The sequence below is a fragment of the Erinaceus europaeus genome, chromosome 1 (assembly GCF_950295315.1).
Source record: "Erinaceus europaeus chromosome 1, mEriEur2.1, whole genome shotgun sequence".
Lineage (NCBI taxonomy): Eukaryota > Metazoa > Chordata > Mammalia > Eulipotyphla > Erinaceidae > Erinaceus > Erinaceus europaeus.
In genome coordinates, this window is record NC_080162.1 from 187,507,650 (window position 1) to 187,530,194 (window position 22,545).

Sequence of the window (22,545 nt, forward strand, 5' to 3'; positions counted from 1 at the left end):
AACTTCAGTGCTGTGGTGTATTTCTTTCATCTGTCTATTGATCACTCCGTCTAGCTATCTAGCTATCTATCTGGTTGTCTAAAAATGTCTGTCTGGACCAGAGAAATCCCAGTGATGACAAACAAAATAAAATAAAATAATAAAATAAGCAGGCCAAAGAACTAAACAGTTTCCTTTCTTTTTCCCCTTCCTTTGAAGTATTTTATTTTATTGGCTTTAATGATTTTTATTAATGATTTAATATTGGTTTACAAAATCACAAGACAGAAGGGGTCTAATTCCACACTGTGCCCATTACCAGAGTTCTGTGTCCTCATCCCCTCCACTAGAAACGACATTAGTTCTCCCAATATCCTAAAATAGAGTTTCTAATTTCACCCTAAAATCCCTATTCTCATGTGCCCTATTCCTACTTTTTGGTTCCTGTTCATTAAGCATTTTGTCTTGCTTTATATCTTACTGCCTTTCAGCCACCAAGTTGCAGATGCTACTATGACTCCATCCTGACTTCACTGGGCAGACGACCTCACCAAGGTGTCCTGGAACCTCACCTCTCCAGAGTCCTACCCCACTAGGGAAAGACAGAAACAGGCTGGAGGTATGGATCAATCTGCAAACACCTATGTCCAGTGGAGAAGCAATTACAGAAGCCAAAGTTCCAACCTTCTGTACCCCATAAAGAAATTTGCTCCATACTTCCAGAAGGGGAGAAATGTTAGGGGAAGATGACTAGAGGGCTCTGAACTCCGGTTTTATCAGGACTTGGAGAGAGAAGACAAAAAAGGGGGTGGGGACACTAGGAAGTAGTAAGTGTGTGACTTAGAAAGGAAGAGAAGTCAGTCAGGACTATAGGGGAAAAAAGGGATATATATATGTAATAGTCAACCTATATCTGTGATCTTGGGAGAACTACTACAGTTCACAGTGGAGGGAATAGAGACATAGAACTCTGGTGGTGGGAAAGGTGTGGAATTATACCCCTGTTGTCTTATAATTTGTAAATATTAAATCACTAATAAAATATTAAAGGAAAGAAAAATGATGGTGGATTAATTATTTGCTCTGTGTGCTATAGTGGGGAAAACATCTTTCATGGAGATACATAAATAAAAATTAAAAAACCTCACAGAATGTACAACCCTAACCAGGGCCTTAGGTTAAGTCAGAATAATAAACAATTTTAAAACACAGTTAGCAGAGCTCAACTGTCCATGTCATGAACTTCCCCAGAGAGCTTTTGCGTATACTTGCATTCCTGTTTTCATGGAAATGAACAGCTGTAGGCGCAGGTTGCCAGGGAAATGAATACATTACATTGTTCACACACAATTTACATTATATTTCCTGCTTTGAAATAAAAACATCCATTTTAACTTCCTATTGAAGTGACATGTACTAAGGATGCTACTTGATGCTAAGAAATGAAATCAACACTTTTATATCAATTTTTAGTCCTCCTAGAAAAGGCACAGAATTATTGGGCTATATGTCACCTTCCTAGTAGGGGAAAAAATAATAAAGTCCAGAAAAAGAAAATTGCAGTTGTAGAATATAAATGAAAAATCATTAATGATGTTAATGTAATGGTCTCACCAACACTTGCTTACTTAAGTAAAAGTTGACTATAATTTTTATGTGAAAATGCCCAAATCTCATTAACTAGATGATTTCTAGAATTATTATTATTGTTATTATTATTGATTTCTGGAGTTATTAAGTCTTGAACAATGCTAGGTAGTCATATAGACCAGATCTGGGCACTGATCATTGTTTCTTTATTACATCCAACTGAAATTACAACACAGGCAGGATGCCTAGCATATCTGCCACAAACTGAGTCTTCTAAGTTGAAGAACAAGAGCAACTACTCTCAGTAGGGATTTCTATTTGAAAATAATTTGATACTCTGAATTATTCAATTAAATTATCATTCATTTCAGCTTGTTTCAGAAAATTAAATAGATCATTTCAAAAAGCACAGGACCTATACTCAGACTCATGGGAAGCCATGTTCTTGGCTGCCTGCTTTATTTATTTATTTGTTTGTTTATTTATTTATTTATTTAATCTTCTCTAATACATGGTGAAATTAATATTACATAGAAAAGCTTTCCAGCTCCCTAGCTTATAGCAACTCTCACTTTTCAGTGTCTGGTGACAACTAGAGTTGCTATTTTTCCTTGAAGTCAGAATAAATGGCATTGTCTCAAAGGTCATTTACATGAAAATGATTTTTGTCTCTTTGCTTGTGATACCTTATGAAGACCCAGGGTTCCACGTGTCTGTCTTTCAAATGCTAGCACGTTGTTCATCTGACTTGGAAAAATAGAAATTTTCAAGAGAGACTGAGTCTTAGCATGATACATTTAGTAAAACCTCAGATTGAGGGACCCATGTAATGTTTTCTGAGATTCTAGGAAATAAATTTCAGGCTTCAATAAAGGGAAAGAATCTTTGCTATTTCTCACCAGTCATCTTTTTTTTTTTTTTTTTAATGATTTTTTGATCATTTAAACCACAGGGTGGCCTATTTCCCCCCTCTTTTTGTGCTTCCCTTTTTTCCTTCCTCCATCTCTTTTTTCTTTTCTTCTTTCTTTTATATATTTTTTCCTTTTAAGGGCTGGATGGTGGCACACACAGAAGAGTCACCATGTACAAAGATCCAGGCTCAAGCCACTGGTCCCTGCAAGGGGCAATGGGTGAGTGGCTGGGTGGGGCTTCATGGGTGGTAAAGCAGGGCTACAGGTATCTCTCTTTCTCTCTGCCTCTCTCTTCCCCACTGCCTCTCTCTTTGTCTCTCCCCCTCAGTTAAAGGAAAAGAAAACCAGCTCCTAAAAGTAGAGGAGACATTATGTAGGTACCAAGCCCAGCAATAACCCTGGCAAAAAAACCCAAAATGGTTGTTCATTAAGCCAGTTCCCCCTGCTCCATGCTGCATTGCTTGATGCTGTGGTCTATTTACATAATCACTGTTTTGCCTGAGACCTGCCCTGCCTGCAGGGTATTGGTTTAATCCCCACTGGTTAGAACCTTCGCATCAGCTGCTATGGAAGCTTGCTACTTTGACACTCTTTTCTTTTCTCCACCCCCTCTCCTAGCCATTTCCTTTTTCCGATTTGCCACTTCCCATTCAAGAGATATATGAAAAGTGTTGTCTCTGATCAGTAAAGGCATTGCACTGCGTTCCCGCTCCACCACGAGTTCCTGGTCTCTTCTCTCTCTGGCAACGCTACCCCAGCACAAAACAAAACAGGGAGGCAGTGAAAGAAGGCAACAGACCACAGCACCAAAGCTTTCTTCAGTGCAACAGGGATCAGGCTTGAACTTGGGTAGTGTACCTGGCAAAGCAACGCGCTATCCAAGTGAGCCTCAAAAATGTTTCTCTCTTTACTCTGTAAGACTTTCTATAACTTCCCCAAACACTTATCACATTGAAAAATTAATCCTGATCACTTGAAAGTACCAGTACCTCAGTGTTCCTGGCATGTGCTATGCTTTACCTTGTGCATGGCTGGGGAGGAAAGAAAACTGTTGAGTTGAGGCCATGTGACCATGACCATGGCCATTCACTCAGAATCCCTGAATAAGTGTCAACATCTTCCTCCTCCAGACTATCTCTCCCAATGCTCCCTTTAATATTTGTAAACTAATTTAAAGGAAGGAAGTACACATTAATGAGGACCCTCTCTAGACCCATTAGAACAAGCAGACACATAAAGAGAACTAGAAAAGTGTTTGCTGTACCATTTGGCTCTTTTCAGACTTCTCAGAAGAAACCCTACAGGCTAGAAAAAAGTGAACTAACACACAAAGTGCGAAGGTGATCTTTTTATAAAATTACAATAATAAAGCTGCTATTAAGATAAAAAATAATTGCCAGCCATAAATACTTTAGCCTGAAAATTTTTCATAAAAATATGATGGAGAAATTAAAACCTCCTCAGATATGCTGAAGGTAATACAACTTGCTAACAACAGACCTGCCTTATAAGAATTGTTGAGAGGAGTTCCACGAGAAAAGAAGAAACAAGGAACACAACCGTGAGCAAGGTAGTGACATAGTAATACACAATCAGAAACAAGAGGAATATGAGATGACAACAAAGCAATGGAGGAGAAGAAATGGATAAGAGATGTATAATCAAATAAGGATGAGCTGAGAAGCACAAAGGACTACTTTAGATATATGCTGGATACAGCCTTCATGATAACTTCCCAAAATATAGAGTGGGGACTCAGAAAAAAAAATCCAGAAATTAAGAAAATCACAGGGACAGCCATCAACACAAAAATGCAGATAAAATCCAAAGGGAAAAGAAACAACAGAAATATAAAATAACCAGAAAACAAGAGTTAGAATTGTAGTAAGGAAGCTACATATATCATATATCTGATCTCTCTCTCCTCTCCTCACACACAAATAAGTAAGTAAATAAATGGTCACATTCCTAGAATTATACATCTTTGCGAGACTGAACCAGCAAGAAATAGTGTTACGAAGCCAATTGCAAATGCAGAAATCAAATCAGTCATAAAAATTTCCTTGAATTATGTAGAAAACTGAGAAATGTTACACATGTACAAACTACTGTATTTTACTGTCAACTGTAAACCACTAACCCCCCAATAATAAAAAGGAAAAAAAATTCCCTTTAGAACAAAGTCCAGCTTCAGATGGCTTCATAATGAAATCTATACATTTTTAAAAGAACTAACACCCATGCTACTTAAACTCTTCTTCCCTCCAAAAAAATAGAATGTGAGGAATGAACCTAATAAAGGGAAGTGACTCTTAGAATGAAAATACTAAGATAACATTAAAAGGAAAAAGGGAGAGAGAGAGAGAGAGAGAGAGAGAGAGAGAGAGACCCAGGTAGTAGCACTCTGGTAGAGTACACATGCTAACAATGTGCAAAGACCCAGGTTCAAGTCCCCTGGTTCACTTCTGCAGGGGGAAAGCTTCACAGTGACGCAGGTCTGCAGGTATTTATCTTTCTCTCTCTCTCTCTCTGTGTCTTTACCTCCCACTTCCCTCCCAATTTCTATCTGTCCCATCTAATAAAAAAGGAGGAGGAGGAAGAGGAGGAAGAAGGAGAAGGAGGAGGAGGTAGGGGAGGAGAAGGAAGAAGAGGAGGAGGAGGAGGTAGGGGAGGAGAAGGAGGAAGAGGAAGAGGAGGAGGAGGAGGGAGGGGACGAGAAGGAGGAAGAGGAGGAGGAGGAGGAGGAGGGAGGGGAGGAGAATGAAGAGGAGGAGGAGGGCAGGATAGAAAAATGCCCGTGAGGAGCTGTAGAGTCATAATGCTGACATGAAACCCCAGCAATAACCCTGACGACAAATAAATAAGTAAATAAATAGGAAAAATAACATAAAGTGGACATCTCACATAAAACAATTTATGGGACTCAGTGTAATCCTTATTAAAAATTATGATGGTGTTTGCCGCGGACCACCACAGTGGATGAGCGGCAGGAGGGTCAGGGGTCTCGAAGGCAACCTCCCAGGTGGGTCAGGAGTCGGCGCGAGGGAGAACAGGTAGACACCACACTCTATTGGAGGGTGAATCTGGACTCATTTTAATAGTGAAACTGCTTTAGTGTTTATACTTTTTTCAGGTTACATTCAGGTTGCCTAAGCAACCAGCTTAGTCTGGTGGCTTTGGCAAGCTACATGTTACTCCCCTATAACTGTAACCCTGAGTCCATGCTCCCAGAGGGATAGAGAATGGGAAAGCTATCAGGGGAGGGGGTGGGTTATGGAGATTCGGTGGTAGGAATTGTGTGGAGTTGTACCCCTCCTACCCTATGGTTTTGTTAATTAATCCTTTCTTAAAAAAAAAAAAAAAAAAGAATGGTACAATGCTTAGTATCATCCTGTTCTCAGGGGAGGTCATACCCAGAATTGTTTTAGACTTTTGCTGAAGGCTATCTCTACCATTAATCTTCTATGGGGGGCATACAGATCTTTGCCTAGTCATGGGCCACTGCTCATCTAGATCTGGTACAGTTTAACTATTAATCTTTCTTTGTTTCAATACGTCAACTTGTACCTGGGAGGCCTCAATCTCTGTATTCTTTCTATGAGGGGCAAGTCATAACATGACTTCTTTTGTCCTTCTATGTTGACCCACCTTCCCCACTTTCATAATGTAACTTTCAAATATGCCCCTGTGTAAGGGAGAGGGGGTGCTTCTGACTCTCCATTCCCACCAGGCACTGCCAAAGCTCTATTAATCAATTGTGACAGTATAATTATTTGTAGCAATAACGGGGGGAGAATGCGTCGACCCATTCTCATCCTCCTGCCCAGCTTCCTTGAAGTCTGAATGCAGGTCCAGAGGAGATGACCCTGTCAGGATCCCTGGTGAACTTTGATGGGGTGCCGCAGGTGTTCTTCAAATAAATAGAACAAATAATTCTAAACTTTGTGTGTTGCTAACTACAAATGATTACAAACAGCCACAACAACTCTGAGAAAAGAGTATATATGGGCATGTCACAATTCCTGACTTTGAACTATATTACAGAGGCACACAGTGGGACAGGGAGCCCAGAAATAAATCCACACATAAATGGACATCAAATTATGGCATACTGTGAAGGAAAGAAAGGATCTTCAACAAGAAAGAATATTAAGAAAACTGGATACTCATATACAAAAAAAAAATGAAACTAAAGCACCATTTAATATCATACACCAAATTAACTCAAAGGGCCCAGGAGGTAGTGGAATGGATAAAGCATCAGACTCTCAAGCATGAGATTTCAAGTTCAACCTCTGTCATCATGTGCTAGAATGATGCTCAGATTCTCTTTAACTCTCATTAAAAAATAAATCTTTTGGGGACCTGGTGGTGGAGAGCCCGATTAAGCACACACAGTACTAAGCTCAAGGACCTGTGAAAAGATCTGGGTTGGAGCCTCTGGCTCCCCACCTGCAGGGGGGTCACTTCACAAGTGGTGAAGCAGGTCTGCAGGTGTCTCTATCTTTCTCTCTCCCTCTCTGTCTCCACACCTATCTCAGTTTCTCTTTGTCCTATACAATAAAACAGGAAAAATGGCCGCCAGGAGCAGTGGATTTGTAGTGCCATCACTGAGCCCCAGCGGTAACCCTGGAGACTAAATAAATAAATAAATCTTTTTAAAAAAGTAACTCAAGATTGATCTGCATATTAGACATGAAATTACAGAATAAGAAGAATAAAGCACAGGTAATATAGTCCAGGACCTTGACATCAGTGATGTAGTTGAAAATTCATCCCAATTAGCCAGGATAACTAAAGCAAGAATAAACACAGTGGATTACTCCAGCTTAAAAACTATTACACATCAAAAGAAACATATCACAAAAATAAACAGGTACTATAGCAAGAGGGAGAAGACATCTATCTGTAAGTCGTATGTCTAAAAAGGGACCGGCATCTAAAGTATATAAAGAAATCATACAACCCAAGAACAGAAAAAAGCAAAAAAAAAAAAAAGTTGATAATGGTTCTTAATAGAAAATACTCTGTGGTCCAGGAAATGGTACAGTACATAAAGCATTGGACTCTCAAGCATAAGGTCCTGAGTTCAATCCCCAGCAGCACCTATACCAGAGTGATGTCTAGTTCTTTATCTGCTCCTATATTTCTCATAAATAAAAGCTTTTAAAAAAATACTCCAAAAGACATACATATGAAAAACACAGACATATGGAAATCTATTTCACATTACTTGTTAATAGAGAAATGCAAAGTAAAGCCATAAAGATACCACCTCACAGAGATGAGAATGCCCTACATCATCCAGGGCCCTAGCTGTGGAGTCCTGGTATTCCTACATAGATACGATGGGCCTAGACCTCTAATAGATCCCTCTCTCCACCGTCACTGGTCATCTCCATCAGGAACGTCATAAACCCTCTTGTGGGCCTCTACAGGACATTGCCCTCAATGGAGAACAGCAAGGGTCTCTGAAGAGAGGCTGGATCAACATACTCTGGCACTCGAGGAAGACTGGTCCTGAAATGAGTGCAGCCTAGAATGTTCCTAGCTATGACCAAGGAATACAAGCTCAGACTGACAGGGATGCAGAGGTTACACAGGCTCCTGTGCTGAATATGAATAGACATGGGCCCTAGGCCAGATGGATGGGCTTTACAGTTAACGGAATTTATATACTTTTTCCATATTTGGGAGCTACTCTCTGCCCTGATTCAGCTTTCTAGTCCTATTCCAACTCTGACACCTTCTTCCTAGACATAATACTCCCGGCCTACCTGCAGCTGTCGGTCTCAGGCAAAAATTAGTAAAGTTATGGCCCCCTTGGGATATACCTAAAATAGATTTCCTAGCCTGTTCGAACTTGAAGACCCTAAATATCATCTGCTAAATTCTTACCTTCAGATTCCTGATAATTAAAACAAATGTTCTGCTTTATATTTTAATGCTTGTCAGTCACCAAGTTGCAGGTGCTACCTGTTAACCTGACTTTCCTGAGCAGACAACCTCACCAATGTGTCCTGGAACCCCACCTCCCCAGAGCTTCACCCCACTAGGGAAAGGTAAAAACAGGCTGGGAGTATGGATGGACCTGTCAATGCCCAGGTCCAGTGGAGAAGCAACTACAGAAGCCAGTCCTCCCACCTTTTGCACCCCATAAAGAATTTTAGTCCATATTTCCAGAGGGGTAAAGAATAGGGAAACTTCCTGTGGAGGGAATGGGATACAGAACTCTGGTGATAGGAACTATATGGAACTGTACCCCTCTTATCTCTCAATCTTGTTGGTCATTATTAAATCACTAACAAAATATTTTTTTAAAAAAAAGGTAGATGTAGAGAAAAATGAACTCTTGTAAACTGTTGGTAGTTATTGCAAACTGGTGTGACCCAGTAGAGCTCTTTAAAAGTGAAAATGGAAATATCTTATGATCGTGTAATACTACTCCTAGGCATATATTCTAAGGCCATAAAAATACTATTTCAAAAAGCTATATATAACTCTCTATTCACTGATGCACTATTCTCAGTAGCTAAACTATAAAAGCAACCTTAAAGGTCCAAAACAGGTGACTAGACAAACAAGTTATGGGACATATACTCAATAGAATGCTACTCTAGAATTTAAAAAGATGAGACTGTATTGTCAGGGACAAAATGTATGGAGCTGGAGATGATTATGCTAAGTGAAATAAGCGAAAACATGAATGACAGCTACCAGACAGTTTCACATATACAAGGAATATAAGTAACTAAAACAAAATTATAAAAATAATAATGATTGGAGCTGGGTGGTGGCACACCTGGTTGAGTGTATATATTACAATGTGCAAGGACCCAGGTTTTGACGTCCTTGTTCCCAACTGCAGAGGGGAAGCTTTGTGAGTGGTGAAGCAATATTGCAGGTGTCTCTGTCTCTTGCCCCCTCTATCATTCCCTTCCCTCTTGATTTCTGTCTGTCTCTATCCAATACATAAAATTAAAATATAATGACTTTTAATAAAAAAAGTAATTAAAAAATAAATAAAAGGGCCGGGTGGTTGTGCACCTGGTTGAGCATACATGTTATGATGTGCAAGGACCCGGGTTTGAGCCCCTATCCCCACCTGCAGGGGGAAAGCTTCATGAGTGATGAAGCAGGTCTGCAAGTGTTTCTCTGTCTCTCTCCCTCTCTATTTCCTCCTGGCCTCTCAATTTCTGACTGTATCTATCCAATAAATAAGATAATAGAACATTAAAAATAAAAAATAATAATAATGATTAATTGATTCATAAGAGTTTTAAAACTATGGTGGTTATTGGAGGGAATGATGGGGAAGGGTATAAATAAAGGGATCTCTGGTGTAATGGTCCAGGAACTTCGGTGGTTGTATTTACTTATATGTATATAGTGAATATGATATTATGAATTAGAAATATATTAGAAGTATATGTAATATATAAACATATAGCTATATTTCTTTTTATATGTTCATCTATATTTTCTCTCTGTCTCTAAAAGGAACAAAATCTTCTGGGAGCAGTGGCATTACACTGGGATGGAGTTCTGGCATGCCACAAAAATTTTTAAATATATCTTTAAAAATATATCAAAAAATGAAAATGTAAGAAGGTCTAGAAAAAGACATGGGTGAATTTTTTTGTAGTTTTGAGTTAAGCACAGATATTTTAAACAGGACATTTTAATTACAAAATCTTACAGGAAAAAAAGACAAACTGAACACATCAAAACTAAAAATATGTATGCTATAAAATGTGCTGTTAAGAAAATGAAAAGGCAAGCCAGAGACTAGGAGAAAATATTTTCAAAACATGTCAGTTAAGGGAGTTTATCCAAAAGACATAAAGGATTTTTATAAGCCCTAAGAAGATAAGAAAAACTGAACTAAAGGAAGATAGGAATATAGTTCGGTGATAGAATGCATTGCTTTGTCAGTAGGAAGTCTTGGAATCAGTCACAGAAAAAAAAAAACTGGGTAAAATTTATGAACAGATACTTCATAAATGCATAAGTCTTAGATGAAGAGATAGCGCCCCACATAGGTTGTGTGCTTTACCATGCAGGCGGCCCAAGTGTAAATGAACCCTGGCACCACACAGGACGCACCATAGCACCAGAACAAACCCTAGTACATGGTGTTCCCCCCCCTCTCTGTGTGTGTGTGTGTCTCTCTCTCTCACTCTCCTCTTCTTTATCCAAATGAAAAAGCAATCTAAGAGCAGTGAAAGTGAGGCCTAGACTCCATTTAAAAAATGTAAAGATGGGGTTAAGCACATGTGGTGCAAAGCGCAGGGACTGGCGTAAGGATCCCGGTTCAAGCCCCCGGCTCCCCACCTGCAGGGGAGTCGCTTCACAAGTGATGAAGCAGGTCTGCAGGTGTCTGTCTTTCTCTCCCCATCTCTGTCTTGCCCTCCTCTCTCCATTTCTCTCTGTCCTATCCAACAAACAATGACATCAATAATAACTACAACAATAAGAAACAACAATGGCAACAAAAGGGAATACATAAATAAATATTAAAAATGTAAAGATGAAAAAAAAGTTAAGATACACCACCTTTCAGTCACCAACTTGCAGGCACTATCATCATACCATCCTGACTTCCCTGGGCAGACAACATCACCAATGTGGCCTAGAACCTCACCTCTCCAGAGCCCTACCCAACTAGGGAAAGATAGGAAAAGGCTAGGAGTATGGATCAACTTGCCAATGTCCATGTCCAGCAGAGAAGCAATTACAGAAACCAGAACTCCCACCTTCTGCACCCCCTAAAGAATTTTGCTGCATGCTCCCAGTGGGGAGAAAATGACAGGGGGAAGATGACCAGAAGGCTCTGAACTTCAATTCCATCAGGACTCAGAGTGGAGAAATAAGGGAAGGACATTTGGACGTAGTAATGGGTGCATGTGTAACTTGGAAAAGATGAGAAGATGGGACCTTAGGGAAAAATGGGTGAATATATACAAATATAGACAGATAGTTGTAGAAATAACAGTCAACCCATATCTTCAGCCTTGGGAGAACTGCTATAGCTTACAATGGAGGGGTTGGGGATACCAAACTCTGGTGGTGGGAATGGTGCAGTTGTACCCCTATTATCTTGTAATTTTGTAAATAAATATAAAGTCACTAATAGTTTTTTTATAAATAAAGATATAGTAAACACTAATGCATATTAAAACTAGTAGTAGATTCACACAAATCTATTAGAATGAATAAAATATAAAAGACTGACATCATACCAAGTGCTAGCTAGAATGTGGAGTATGTATGTACCTACAACACTGCATTGCTTATAGAAACACAATATTAAATAGCCACTGTTTAAAAGTTAGATAGTTTCTTACAAATTAACTATGAACTTAGCACACAACCTAGCAGTGTCACTCCTAGCCACAGAGAAACAAAAAAATAAACATTGATATCTATACCTGTATGTGAATGTTCACAGTAGTTCTACTTACAACAGGCAAAACTGATGACAACACGACCGTCCATGAATTGGTAGAGTCAGACAGTGACATATTAGAGTGCAATGAACTAGTGCCTGGGAATAAATAGAAACGGGCTACTGATACATGCAACAGAATGAGCGACTCTCAAAAATGCTGCCCGAAGAGTCCCCACCTACAGGAGGAAAACTCTGCGAGTGGTGAAGCAGGTCTTGCATGTGTTTTTCTGTCTCTCTCCCTATCCTGCCCTTCCTCTCTATTTCTGGATATCTCACCAATAAATAAATAAAGATAATACAAATAAATAAATAAAATATGTTTAAAAATAGGCTGGGGAGATGGCCCAAAGTAGAAAGATAGGTTTTCACCAAAGGTTCTGGGTTTAATCCCAGCATCACCATAAACTGGAGCTGAGCAGTGCTCTGATTAAAAAATAAATGCTGCACTAAGTTACAAAATTCATGCATTATAGATCTTAATTTATACGGCCTAGAACTGGCAAAACTACGACAGACAGCAACCCAGTGGGACACAGGATGTGAGGAACTGTAAAGGCGTATAAGGCGACTTTCGGAGGATACAAACATTCTGAATCCTCATCATAACTGTGCTAGACAATCTACATCTTTGTTCAAACCTTATTGCAGTTGATTTTGATGTTTACTTCAAACAAGTAAAATCTCAAAAATGTTTATCTGTGATCTCTCTTTATTCCTCAACCCATCTGTAACTGCTCCTGTGTGTTCACATTCAAGCCTTTGCTCAACTGGCCTGAGGCATCTGGGAGGTCTGGGTACCACTGTTGGGAGACCCTCAGAAATGACTCAATGTGGATCCTAAGGAGTTTCTCCTCTCTAAAGGGGGTAAGAGCAGCTAAACATTTAGCTGAATGGGTTCCAGGAGCAGATTTGGAAAGCAGATTGGGAAATGAGGATTTATGTAAGAACTGCAGGGTGAGAAACATATTTGGAAAGTGCAATTGAGGTATCTATTTCACCAAGATCCTGTTGCTATTATTGTCACTCGGAATGACTTGTGTCAGGCCTAAGTCCATGCCCCTCCCAAAGAAAACTTCCTGGTGCGATTTATAACAATTCTAGTACTAGATTTTCACTCTCTAACACTGTATAAGTCTTTTCACTGAACAGTTGCTTCATTATTCCAGTGAGGAAACTGAGGGTCAAAGTCTCAGAGTCAGATGCAGAAGTAACTTGACTAGAACTAAGTCCTGTGTCATAATATAATTGCCTTTGCCAGTTCCCTGTGCATTAGAAGAATTTCTGGGAGTTGGGCCGTATCACAGCGGGTTAAGCGCACGTGGCACAAAGCACAAGGACCAGCATAAGGATCCCAGTTCGAGCCCTCGGCTCCCCACCTGCAGGGAATCACTTCACAGGCAGTGAAGCAAGTCTCTCCCCCTTCTCTGTCTTCCCTTCCTCTTTCCATTTCTTTCTGTCCTATCTAACAACGATGACATTAATAACAACAATAATGACTACAACAACAATAAAAAAAAACAAGGGCAACAGAAGGTAAAATAAATAAATTTAAAAAAAAAGAATTTCTATCCAGCCTGTTTGTCTATTTTCAGACTAGAGAATGGAATATGAAAAGTGAATAGCTTAATATTTTTTAGTTTATTAATAACTTAATATTGATTTACAAAATTAAAAGATAACAGGGGTATAATTCCACAGTCCCCACTTACCAGGGTTCTGTGTCCCCACTCCCTCTGTTGGAAGCTACAGCCGTTCTCCCAAGGTTGCAGATATGGGCTGACTATTATTTCTACAACTATCTGTCTATATTTGTACATATTTGTCCTTTCCTTTTATTTTCTATGGTCCTGCCCTCTCTTTCCATTTCAAGCCACATTCACACCTATTACTACTTCTGAGTGTCATTCTCTCTTCTTTCTTCAGGTTCTGATGGAGTTGGAGTTCAAAGCCCTCTGGTCATCTTCCCTTACCACTTCTCCCGCTCTGAGAGTATGGACCAAATTGTTTTAGGGTGCACAAGGTGGGAGTTTTGGCTTCTGTAGTTGCTTCTTTGATAGACATGGGCATTGGAAGGTCGATCCATAGCCCCAGCCTGTTTCTTGAATAACTTATTCTTAAAACAAGCTCACCAAGAATAAAAAGAGGGGGCTATTCTCAAAAGGATAAATAGCTGTGAGACGGCAACTCATTTAGGGTCTCTTACAACTGTAACTTCATTCTGTGACAAAATAAATGAGTTGTGGTTTTTATAAAGTCAGGAAAAAAATGCAGAGATTTTAGTGTCAATGTCCGTAGCTCTAAAGTAATTTTCTCTATTGAGCAGGAAGTATAAAGGAGACCCTCTGACCTTAGGATGGCTGTTATGGCCCAGCTCAAGTGTCAGCCAGAACAGCTGCCCAGCTAATCTATCAAACCAAGAAACATTTCTCTGGAAAACCTTGTTCTCTAAACGGCAACCAACAGATGGCTTGGAAAAATTCTTCAAAGCCACTAAGCCTCCTTAGGAAAGACAGGAAGAGACACATGGAGAGTATTTCATTACTGCTATGCCCACTTGTAAAAACATCTGGAGGCCAGGTGTTGGCGCACCTGTCTAAGTGCACGAGGACCAGGTTCAAGCCCCAGGTTGCCACCTGCAGCAGGAAAGCTTACGAGTGGTGAAGCAGTGCTGCATAGCTCTCTCTCTCTCTCTCTCTCTCTCTCTGTCTCCCTCTATACCTCCCCCTCCCTCTCAGTTTCTGTTCTATCAAATAAAATTTAAGATTTATTTTAAAAAAAAGAGAGAGAAAGAAAAACCTGGCTGCCAAATATATTCTCAATAAATTACCCATAAGGATAGAGTGGTTTCTGTGTTAATACTCAGGTGTAATTTGTACCCAACTCATGTAGAAACAGGAAGAGCATCAGACAAAAGCAAGAGAATGAGAAGTGGCCACATGGACCCTGTTTGGGAGATGAGACTCACAGAGATGGCTTTCCAAGGGCATTTGACCTGTCTCACAGGCTCTTTTTTCCCACCTTACCATTTGCCCAGTTTTCTGAGACTGACTAGAGCTTGATGTAATTTTGTCAAAATAAATTTAAAACTTCATACATGAAGTTATTTCTTCCAACATCTCTTGGTATTAACTGGGCATAAAGCAGGACTAGCCTAGAAAGGTGGAAATTTAGAAGTGTGATTTTGCAGGTAAAGACCAGTTCATGCAGAAAGATTTGGCTAGTGTAGTTTGTAACCTTTTAGCAAAATTTTCTGGGACAAATGGAACATGTCAGGGTTCAAAGTACAATCCCGCAGAATAAATGGGAACCAGAGCTTTCTTTGATGAAGGGCTTGATAGAGGGTGATGGTTTCACAGTGAATTTAATGTAGGTCTGACCTCAAAACCAAAATCTCTTGACAATGAAGTGGAGAGGCAAAAAACAAAACAAAACAAAACAAAAAAAAACCTTCTCTGAGCTAACAAAGAGCAGAAGCCAGGCCTGGGTGGCAGGGCATCCAGCCGAACAAGCAAATGGCAATGTGCAAGGACCACGGTGCAAGCCTGTGGTGACCACCCGCAGGAAGAAAGCGTCACACATGGTGAAGCAGGGCTGCAGGTGCCTCTCTTTCTATCTCTTCCTCCTGTTCTCAATTTCTATCTCAATCTGATAAGTAATAAAAAAATGTTTTCAATAAAAAGCAGAATACCTGTTCGCAAGTGGTGGTGGGACATGCTTTATGGATTTTGCTATGACTGGTTTTTAACAGCTAATCTGCCTGCACTTGGACAGGATTTGGAGTACTGCTCCAAAGTAAAGGACTCTGGGGTGGGGTGGGGAGTGTTTAGGTCCTGACCCTGGAATATGCTGCTGGAGGAGGAGTTAGGTGGGGGGTTAGAGTGGTATGTGGAAAACTGAGAAGTGTACAAACTACTGTATTTTACTGTTGACAGTAAAATCTCCTCAATAAAGGAAAAAAACTTTTTAAGAAATCAATCTGCAGGGCCGGGCGGTGGTGCACCTGGTTGAGCGCTCATGTTGCAATGTGCAAGAACCTGGGTTCGAGCCCCGGTCCCCACCTGCAGGGGGAAAGCTTTGCGAGTGGTGAAGCAGGGCTGCAGATGTCTCTCTGTCTCTCCCTCTCTATCACCCCCTTCCTCCTCGATTTCTGGCTGTCTCTATCCAATAAATAAATAAAGATTTTTTTTTAATTTTTAAAAAGAAATTAATCTCTTATGTTACCAGTTAAAAAGAGGAAACACATAATAAAGTAAAAAAACATATAGCATCACAAATCATAGGCATCAAAATAAAGGACAGGCTTCATACTGAAGTGCTATACACTTGTCCTGTGCCCCCCTTTTTGATCCGCCCCCCCCCACACACAACCCCATCCCCCAACACACACACATACACATGCCTTACATGCCTTCCAGGGATCAAAGAATGCTACACGGTTTCCCTCTTTATGTGAAGGGTCCAGTCTCAAACACTGAGAACTAAATCAGCAAGACCCTGCAATACTGAATGTCACAGCAACTTACTACAACCCAACCCTGCATGCCTCACCCTCATCTCACCAGAAAGACAGGGCTATGCGTCCCCATTCATGATGTGGGATCAGTAGATGGCAGACAAGAAGCATGACTCTCCCCACTGCAGCCTCAGAGAAGCATTACCAATATATATGGTGACAAAATCCCAAGCCAGAATTCTCAGGATATAAACTGAACTCTTCAGACAATTCTTCAGATCCAATATTAAGACATTCCAGTAAAATATGGACTTTTTTTTTCTCTCCCCATTTGTTTCACAGCCAATACTTCCTTCTGCTGTCCTTCACATGTCATGATGGGAAGAGTTTTGCACCTGTGCTATAAGGGCATTAGATGTTCTAGAATATACAGGCTCCTGGCTAACTATTAGATAAACTTGCAGGCATGACGGGTGCATATGGAGTTTGCACCACTGCTGAGCAGACAGTTAATGAGGCAGAAAGGAGTTTTATGCTGGAAACTTCCAGAAAAGCCAATGGTCACTCCGGAGAAAAGTCAGTGAGCCATAAATAGCTGGAGTTTTTCAGCACCAATCACCCTGAATTGCTTCCGAGTTATAGGCACAGATAACTGGGTCTCTGGTCCAGTGGGGTCATTTACTCAAAGTCCATGGAGTTTGAATCTTTAAGTAATGCAATTTAATTGATAACATTAACAATGACACCACTGGAATAATATGTCACTTCTAATAACAGTCCTTTAAAAAAAAAGGTTTGACAATAAGATATGTAACTTAAAAGTAATATTCAAGAGCAGTCTGTTTTGTAACTTTTTTTTTTTTGGTTCTAATTCTCGAAGGCTAGTAGATGAGCGCTGATATCGGATTCTATTCAATTAGAGTTAGCTTAGCTACAATCTTCCTGATGTTTTACACTTAGGGTCCTCCACTCCCATGAGAGAAACTATAGAGTTTGAGGGTTCCAAGAGAACAAAAAAGTCACCAGCCCACTGATGCAAGAGTTGCCTACAACAATATGCATAACAGAGATCATTTGGTCAGTGCCTGAGAATTTCTGGTAATAAATAAAAGACAAAATGTTCTTACTTAACCTATGGAAAGTCTACATGTTTTAGGTAGGAGTCCTTTGCTGCTCCTTCCTCTACATCAACTGCAGTGAATCCTCACAGAATTACAGGTAGCATTTTGAGTTGCTCTCCCCTTTTGACCTTGTTAGTCAACCCCCTCCTCCTGGATTACTGAATAATTGCCCACTGAGTCGCTGTTCTGAGTCAGGATGTCCCCTCCATGCAGGATTAGATAATGACACAAGTCTACTCAGGCAAGTGTCCTAAGGCAATGGCATTGTAGGGAGCTGAAGGCTGGGAATTTTGTCTAGAAACTTGACTCATTTTACATGACTAAGCCTGATGGCTTGGGAGCAATTCATCTCTGTGCCTACAGATGAGGAGTGTTGTGGAAGAAATGAGACATTGTTCAATGGAAAAGAAAAACATTTCCTACCCATTATAGTAAAAATCAAGCACTGAATCTGACGCCAGATGTAGAGTATAAGAAATGCCAAAAGTGCTAGGCAGATTGCTAAGTCCTGTGAGAAAACAAGAAGAAAACTTCACTGACATTATCACAAATAATTTTTCAACATCATTTAGATGGACTTTTCATTGTGGTATGAAGCCTTATAACATGCTTTTCATAGGACATTGCTCTGGTCTTTGAAAAAACTAGGTACTGAGGCTGGGTGATGGCACATATGGTTGAGTGCACATACTATAACGTGCAAGGACCGGGATTCAAGCCCCTGGTCCCCACCTACAGGGGGAAAGCTTCACAGGTTTGCATGTGTCTCTTTCACTATCTCCTCCTTTCCTCTCAGTTTCTGGTTATTTCTATCCAATAAATAAATAAAGACAATAAAAGTAATAAGTAATTATATAAGTATGAAATCATTGAATTAAAAATAAATAAGTATTTGAAATTTTTGAAAACTATATATTTAAGGAATACTAAATAAAAAATAAAAACTAGCTCTTCCTCACTAAACGTTCCATAAACAATAAGAATTCCCATAAACTGTCAGAAATAATCAATCTATTCCATTATTAAAATCTGAAATCCACCTCAAAAGGTTTCCTCACACCAAAAATTTATTTTTGTCTGCAAAACTAAATGATGACATGAAACATGACACTTAAAATTTTTCAAAATCATTTCCTTTTACTACCTCATTGTGGTTCACTTGGGTAGATACAGTCAAGAAATTTTTTTTTTCATTAATTTTCTGTCTCTTGGGGGAAAATAAAAGTTTGCTGTTCACAAGACCTGATGATCCAAGAGCACAGAATTACAGTATTTCTTTAACAGGGCCTTGTCTGGAAAGCACTCACATCCACACACCATTTAAGAATGTTCATAGGTATGGAATAGCCATGAACATTCTTCCTCATGAAGAAACTATTCAAAGATTTCTGCCGTAGCATCTTCAAGTCATGCAAACCTCTAACCCAGTGTTAAGAAGAAAACATTAACTTTACACTCTTATAACACAAAGAAAAAATATAAATCAAGTATCCTTTAAAAAAAAAAGAAGAAAAAGAAAAACCCAGTGGAGGAAAATCTAGCTTTTTTTTTTTAAACCCCCTTCCCAGGAACACATTCTTAGGAAGCTCCAGTTAAAGCCAAGACTGTCTTTATCTAGCCATAGCCAGCACACTCCCAGAATCCATAAATCAGAAGTTATTTTCCAGAGAAGACTCAAAACTTATTTCAAACGTGCTCTTTGGGTTGCTGGGAATAATACAAAAGCAAGTGGTTAGTCTTTGGAAGCCCAACGAGGATACAGAAAAGGCAGAGGACGGGCAGGCGGCCATTGCAAAAAAGAGACACCAGTCAGTCACTGCAAACACAGCAGTTTTCAACCTCATGCCTAAGGGCCCGGTGCCCTTGTGCCCACTGTGCTGGGAAGCCAGGTGTGTGGCTACCATATGGCTGAGAAAAATCAGATTTTGTGTGTAGGCTTTTCTTTTTTTCTTTTATAGATAGCTTAACCAAGCTGACTTGGGAAGTGCAGGGGGTGTTGATTCTGTATTTTTCCCAAGGCCACACCGTCCCTCTCTGCTCTTTTGAGAGCCTTTCTATCATTCTAGCGGGACCCTAGGCAGCACTGAAGCATTCAGACACAAGAGCATCAACACTAACCTGAGAAGTAGCTGCAGATGAACTAGTTTCCTTACCACTCACTGTTGCCCTCTTATTGGCTGCGGCTTCTGCCACTTCTGCCTTCTGCACATGCGCATCCTCAGAACCTGGAGGCCCTATGTGCCCCAGACCTTCACTCCCTGGGGTGAAAGGTGGGTTGGTGGTGGGTTTCCGGGTTTGGCCTTTATACCAACTAGGGTAAAACAAGGGATCCTCAGTGTCCGTTGTTGCAGAGGCTGGAGTTTCAGACTCTGTAGTCTGCTGAGAGTCAGTGGGCACAACCTCCCCCTTAATAGGACAGATAAATTCAAAAGTAAAAAAAAAAAAAAGAAGAAGAAGAAGAAAAAGAAAAAGAAAGTGGTCGGTTTTAGTTTTCTTTGAGTTTAAAGACTGGTTCTCTATGTGCTGTGTCTGACCCAGGGCTTGTTTTAGTGCATCCCACCCTCTGCAAACGCTACAGGAAAGAGTGCTGGCGACAAGCCTCTTCTGTCTAGGCATCTGCATGCTCCCCATCATCTTTCCTGGGCTTGTCTTTCTCTAGGTAGTAGCCAGGGAAAGCAGAGAGTCAAAGCCTAAAATGAAATATCAAGGTATAGGAAAAAAGTTAAACTATCAACTCGAATTAATTTTTGACCAATATAAATGAGCCCCCGAACCTACTATCTAAAATCCAACACTGATCTCTGATCTCATTGATCAAATCCAACTCTGAGGGGCCAGTTGGTGGTACACTGAGTAAAGCACATAAGTTACTAAGCACAAAGAGCTAGGTTCAAGCTCCCAGCCCCCACGTATGGAGGGAAAGCTTCAGAAGCAGTGAAGGAGTGTCTTTCTCCCTCACTATCTTCCCCTGCCCTACTTGATTTCTCTCTGTCTCTATCCAATAAATTCTTTAAAAATAATTTTTAAAAATCCATCTCTCATTTAGTAACATCTCTTTCAGTTTCAGTACGATTGGTATGTCCAGACTCTCAAGATTCTAGGAACTATAAATAGCATTTTAGCCTGGTTTCCTATGGAAACAGAGCATAGACTTTAATTCCATCTGCGTTGCCCCTCTGAGATTTTTGCTTCTATAGATCATTTCAGTCCACTCTGGAAGCTGGTGCAAAACCTGAGCATCTTTTGATGAGCTTGCATGATACACACACAGCAGTTTAGGTCCTGTCTACTGTACGTGTCATTATGTAGGCACAAAAGCTTGAAAACTGGAGAGTGACATCTTAGAGACATAAGGCCAGTCAGTCAGGTACAGCATCTGGAAGAAGCTACTTTCCTAGACAGTTTTTTAAACAACTTTGTCAATATATAAACTCATCAAATAACCTGGTACAAAGAAAACTGAGTTTCATTTATCCACTGAACAAAAAAGGTACATAAGCGGAATATAAACTAGTTTCTACAGAAAATTCAAAGTTTTGGAGACCAGGTGGTGGCATACCAGGTTAAATACATACATTTCAGGACAAGGACCTAGGTTCAAGTCCCTGGTCCCCATCTACAGACAGAAATCTTCACAATACATGAAGCAGAGCTGCAAGTCTCCCCACCCCCCCTCTTCATATCTCCCTTTCCTCTCGATTTCTCTCTGTCTCTATCCAGTAAGTAAATAAAATGTTTTAAAATTTCAAAGATCTTAAAGTGTAACTATTTTTATTTCTCACCCTTTATCTTCTATCTGAGCAAACCAAATCCTCATGATATCAGAAAGTAACATCACTCTCTCATACACACACACCCTTTTCCAGAAAAAGACTGTCTCAGATTTGAGGGTCATGACAAACCAAGTCATGTCAACCAGTTTATAGCAACAATGTGCTTGTTGAATCATTTGGAAAATGTTTCTCCCTGACTTGGCAACTACCGTGAAAACCTTTGTCCTTCACATATAACACGTCTGGCATATACTGGGTTGTTGGAAAAGTCATGACATATTGTATTTTTTCTGTTTTTCTGTGCAAACATGCATCATGACTTTTCCGACAGTCCAGTGATTCTCTTTTCCTTGATGCAAAATAAGCTGTTCAGGCAGTTAAGCAAAAAGGTACATCTGTGGCTCTTCTAGGAAAGACGTTATGAACAATTACCTGAGTCACTGGGACATCTGCTACAGGTGGCACAACGAGAAGCGACTCTGGAGAGGAAACTAGAAGTTCCTCGGAGGTAGCCTGGACCTCTGAGGCCAGCTGAGAGGACTCCAAGGCTTCTGGACTTTCATCTTCTCCTGATGACTCTGTCCGAACATTTTCTACCTCTTCTATTTCCACTCCTTCTTCTCCTTCTTCAGTTTCTCCTTCTTCTTCCTCATCTTCATCTTCTAGCAAAAGAATGCATTTATTTTTATTTAGTATAGGTGCTACTGCTGTTGTCAAAACAATTAATGGTCAATACTTAATAGCTTAGGTTAATGTCAAAGCCAAGGAAATTTGCAGCAAGCATGGCCTTCGGTACACCCCTATTGGGACTGCACACTTCTAGCTAAATGATTTTCTTCCTGAGTCCTATTTCCAATTCAAAGTGCCACCACCATGCACCATTCTCCTGATTACTCCACATACTATTCACATTTTTATCAAGTTATCATACTGGGAAGCTCCTGAAGGACTGGGATTGTCACACATCTATCTGTGTAAAAAGTAAATGGAAATGCAACTCTCTTCCCTATCTCAAAACACACATAGAACCCTTAGTCTGGTTTGAATTTTTTATCTCCTTTATTCAATAGCTGCTACTTATGACATAATTAATACCATGAGTCTCTTCCTAGCCCACTGATCTTAATATTCCCTCAAGCAATTAAAGACCAAAAAAAACTTAAGTACTTAAAAATATCCTGAAGATTTGCTCCTAAGGGTACGTCTATGAACACTGCTAAAGCATCATGGCATTATTAGTGGTTTGCATGAAAAGTCTTGACACCTA

The 22,545-nt window shown here is 40.0% G+C and overlaps 1 protein-coding gene across 5 annotated transcripts in view; it reads right to left on the reverse strand.

Moving 5' to 3' along the window:
* Positions 1 to 22,545, reverse strand: part of TRIM55 (tripartite motif containing 55) — a 64,783-nt gene that overhangs the window by 7,765 nt on the left and 34,473 nt on the right. For 3 of the 5 annotated variants that reach the window (XM_060200819.1, XM_060200816.1, XM_060200817.1), the window contains 2 exons: positions 21,711 to 21,940; positions 19,624 to 19,911 (listed from right to left, as the gene is read on the reverse strand). In XM_060200819.1, the coding sequence (XP_060056802.1) occupies positions 19,624 to 19,911; positions 21,711 to 21,940 (518 nt within the window). Of the gene's footprint in view, positions 1 to 17,928; positions 18,014 to 19,623; positions 19,912 to 21,710; positions 21,941 to 22,545 lie in introns of all 5 variants that reach the window. The other 2 variants (XM_060200818.1, XM_060200820.1) reach the window with 2 other exon arrangements.